This window comes from Cryptomeria japonica, chromosome 6, assembly GCF_030272615.1.
Source record: "Cryptomeria japonica chromosome 6, Sugi_1.0, whole genome shotgun sequence".
Classification (NCBI taxonomy): Eukaryota; Viridiplantae; Streptophyta; class Pinopsida; order Cupressales; family Cupressaceae; genus Cryptomeria; species Cryptomeria japonica.
Window position 1 is genome coordinate 672,219,272 of NC_081410.1, and position 4,290 is coordinate 672,223,561.

The window sequence follows — 4,290 nt, forward strand, 5'->3', positions numbered from 1 at the left end:
CACATGAAGCCAGTTGGGTATAGAACATGGATTCAAGGGTCTAAAGGACCTAAAAATGATGTAATAAAGCCTATTAAGGCAATTGAATGTAATAGGAAGAATGAAATGAGTTATGAGTGCAAATGAACCTAATAGGGGTCATTAAGTCTAAATATGTAAAAATGGCACAAAGGATGCCTAATGAGTTTAATTAGGTTGTGTTGAGTCATTTTAATGTAATAAGGCTCAAATAAAGCCTTTGGTGTTTATAAATTGGGTTTAAGAGTATCATGTCTAGTACTGCCAAATTCAAATTTGAAACCCAACAGTTAGTTAGCCAAACAAGAGGTTTAGGTGTTTTTTAAGGATAAAGGTAGTTATGGTCAGTTTGGGAAGGTTTGTATTGATTTATACCTCATGTTACATGACCTGGAGAGGCAAGATTGAAGTTTGGGAAAGGAATCACAATTGCATTGTACAGACTGCTCTTTTTTAATACAAAATCTGGAAACTACTTGCTAGTTTTGAATTGTTTTCTTTCATTTTTATTGGCAATGGATTGCAGGTGATTCCTTTGGGTGTTGATGAAAATTTGAATCCATTTTTGAAGGTTTCATATCTATTATTGAATCTTTTATTTTGACTATCCAAAAGAACTCGGTTGGAGGTGCACATTTTGTGTTAGTTTGGAGTCAAAATGAGAAGTTAGGGCTCATTCCTCTTTATGTCTTTAATGTTACTTGAGTAATGAGACCCTACCAATGTATTTTTAACTAACCCAATGACAAGAATGTAGGGAAAAGAGATTGAGTAGGTGATCACCATGAAAACTGCATATTTGTGTGAGAAAAAGCATGAAATGTAGGCATGAGTATAGCAGCTGAAGAAGTAGCTTAACAAGGTGGTGTTTTTATGTTGGAATATTTTTTTGGGGGTTAAATAAAAGGTAAAATAACCATTGGTTGAGTCTAGAAGTGAATGGAGGAGTGGTTTTGAGTGAGCCCTAGGTTAGGAGGCCTAAAAAGGAGGGTTTAATATCTAACCTGTCAAATGAGTGTGTCTTGCCTTGAAAGTTGGAAAATATATTATTTTAGAATATTTTTCAAGAGTTTTTTTGGGTTTTGTGTTGTGTTCGTACCATTTGTTGGTACTTTCTTTGGAAAAGAGGGCTAATTGGGCCTAGTCAGTGTGTAGCAAGACACTAGTCAAGGTATTTTATCCAAAAGAACCATAGTTGAGTTTCATATATGTTATGAAACTTCCAAAATAGTATATGGAAGTCCAATGTTACTTGTAAGTGTTTTGGGAAAAAGTTGAATTACGTGAGGAAAACCAGTATGGCAGGGCTACTAGAAGTAGGCCTAGGTTGCACCCGGGTAAGAGGGTTTTGTGTAAACCAAGAAAATGGGTATGTGTTTATTGTTGAAGCAATCTGGTTGGGCCATGTGAAGACCCAAGGTGGTATTAGATTGGTTGATTGAGTTGGTAACACAATTTGGGTTCATTGGTGAAGGAGAAGACTTGAGAGCCTTGAGGGTTTCAAAGGTCAAATTTAGAAAACAACAAGTATTGTCTATTGGGGTGCTTATAAACTAGTATCCTCTACATCATAGTGGTATCAGAGAAACTAGTAGGTTCTTGAGGGAAGTAAGGAAGAGGGAGAAGTTGTACACTAGTTGGGGTATATACAAGATGCCTCCTAAACAACAAATAGCCAAGGAGAACCAAGAGTTGAAAGAGACCTTGGAGATAGAAAGGAGAGAAAGGAGAGAACAAGAAGCAGCAAGAGATAGAGAGATGAGACAAATGAGAAGGGAGAATGCAGCATTGCAAGCAAGGTTGGAAGCCTTGGAGAGAGGATCTAGAAGAGGACCACAAAATGAGGAAAAAGATGTTGAAGCAAATGATGGAGCAAATGAGAATCAAAATGAAGGAAATGGAGAAGGGGAACTAGACCCTGAAGAGAGAAGGATGGTGAGGTTATTGAAGGCAGTACAAGGAGGTGGCAGTAATACAACCATTGATTTTTGTTGGTGTAAATAATTATTCATTATGGATATTATTACACTTACTTAAGTTTACTTAGGATAATGCATTTCATAGTAGTTTGGATATGAGACACTTGGGTGTTTGTGTCACATTGGGATAGTGTGTGTAGGAGAAATTCCACCTCTTATGGTGTTGATCTTGTTATTACACTATCATATCCACTTATTGTGGAGTGATAATTCCACCTTCGGTGGGTGATCCACCTCATGTGGAATATTATATTATTTCTCCTACCTACCCACACCTATTTCCTACCTACCCTTGTTTCTTATTGAGCCACATGTCATATTTGTGTGCTCATACATATCCCTAGCCTTGCCTATATAAGCAGGCTCATCTACATTGTATGTAACAACTATTGAACAATTATTGATCATTTTCTATTGATGAGAATACAGTTTATTCTTGTCCCATATTATGTCTCTATCTTGTACATTTCATTGACCTCTTGATCTTGGCAAAATCCAACATGGTATCAGAGCTTTTGGAGCTTCATTGATTCGTCTTGAAGAGGCATTATTGCGACGTCAAGAGGCAGATCTGAGGAGCATCATCATTTGGAGGCATCCTAGACCAGATCTGACCTCGCCATTGCGTCCGGAAGGTCGTTTCCATGAATTTTGGTTATAAAGTTGGCCTATTTTGGTGAGAAAAAAAAAAAATTCCCCAATTTTGCTATATCGTACGGATTTTCGGAATATTCCTGTATTTTTTGAAAAAAAAATAATAATTTTATTTTCATTGTCTGAAAAAAAAATTTCAAAAAATTAAAAATCGAAAAAAATTGAAAAAGATCAAAAAAAATTCCGAAAAGAATCAAAAAAAAAAACAAAAAAAAAAACATTTGTTTGGGGGTCCGCAGACCCCCGTGACCCGTGACCGCAGGTTTGCAGGTCTGCGCAGAACATACCTATCTGCAGAATCGGACGACACCATACCTGTCACGGCTGTCCTCGCTCCACGCTCGACATCCTCTGCTCTGCACCCGGCCGCTGGTCTTCTACCGCCCGCCGCGCTCGGCTCCTCGCGCCGCCTCCCAACACCAGCAGCTCCCGGCATCTCCAGCTTCACCGCCCGAGCTCACGTCCCACCTCGTCCACGCTTGATGCCGCCGCACTGGATCTCTCCGCCGACGCCTCCCCCACACCACTGCTGCTTGGCTCCGCCACCACAAGCGGCTCCTCCCACAGGCATCCCCTCAGGCGTCCTCCGCCACGTGGCAGGCGACCACTGGCCCACGGGTACCTTCTGTACGCCGAGTCAGATTCCGTACGGACGCCACATCAGCAGCCACATCAGCATGCACAGTTAGCATTTCCGTACAGTACGAAATATACAGTCAGCACACCACGCAATCTGTCCGTACAGTACAGACGCACAGTCAGCAGATAGGCCAAAGTTTTGCGACGGTCATACGGCCGTCAAATTTAATCACGTGATTTACTGACGTCAGCGCCACATCAGCAGGGTTTGAAAATATTTGGACCCCCTCTCATTTGCATTTTTGATTTTGCAGTTCAACTTCAAATGGCCATAACTTGCTCATTTTTGCTCCTTTTTGGGTGCAATTTTTTTTGAAATGGGCTAGAATTTCGTGCTCTCCGCAGTGGTGAAAGAATTTTTTTATTTTGATGCATGGATTTTTCAGAAAATGCAGTTTTTGGTGACTGTCCCTGAGTAATCCCAGTTTTTGCAACTTTAGAGGCTTCATTTAGGGTCATCCGACCTCCATTTTAGGTGTCATTTTTTTTTGAAAGTGTGTATTTTTTCATCTACTTTCACATGATGCTATCAGATTGATGTCATTGTAAGTAGAAATTGTACTTTCAGATCTTGGCCATTTTTGGCTATCTTGGTACTTGTATATTTGCTTAAATCTCAGTTAGATTCATTGCACTCTTGATTGAAGTCTCTTGTATCTCATTTGAGAAGTTGTAAAATTTGCATCATAAGTCCACTTTGCCTTGTTTTGCAAGTGGCTCATTGTAATCGCACTAAGTATAAAGTGCCAAAATCATCACTTTTGGTGGGGTACTTTGATTGATTGAATTTGGGGGGGTGTCTCTTGTGCTTTTGTGCTCTTGTGTTACTTCCTTTTTGTTGCTATGGGTTCTTCTAAGTTTCCTCTCTTAACTCCACATAATTATGCTACTTAGAAAATTGATGCATGGAGTAAACTTATGGAAAAAGGACTCACTCATTACATTGATGGAACTATTGTTGCTCTAGCTGATCCTAAGGCTGATCCAGTTGGTCACTTAG

The 4,290-nt window shown here is 39.8% G+C and overlaps 1 protein-coding gene across 1 annotated transcript; it reads left to right on the plus strand.

Annotated features, from left to right (window-relative positions):
• The first annotated feature begins 1,671 nt into the window (after positions 1-1,671).
• On the plus strand, positions 1,672-3,340 carry LOC131876783 (uncharacterized). Its single transcript, XM_059222270.1, has 2 exons — positions 1,672-1,953; positions 2,891-3,340. The coding sequence occupies exons 1-2, from the start codon at positions 1,672-1,674 to the stop codon at positions 3,338-3,340; spliced, it is 732 nt and encodes a 243-aa protein (XP_059078253.1).
• The last annotated feature ends 950 nt before the right edge of the window (positions 3,341-4,290 follow it).

Excerpts from the sequence above, each read along its gene's own strand:
- LOC131876783 (XM_059222270.1), top strand. The coding sequence starts at position 1,672 with ATGCCTCCTAAACAACAAATAGCCAAGGAGAACCAAGAGTTGAAAGAG. Across the intron at positions 1,954-2,890 it reads ACCCTGAAGAGAGAAGGATG|ACCCCCGTGACCCGTGACCG; the intron begins GTGAGGTTATTG and ends GGGGGTCCGCAG.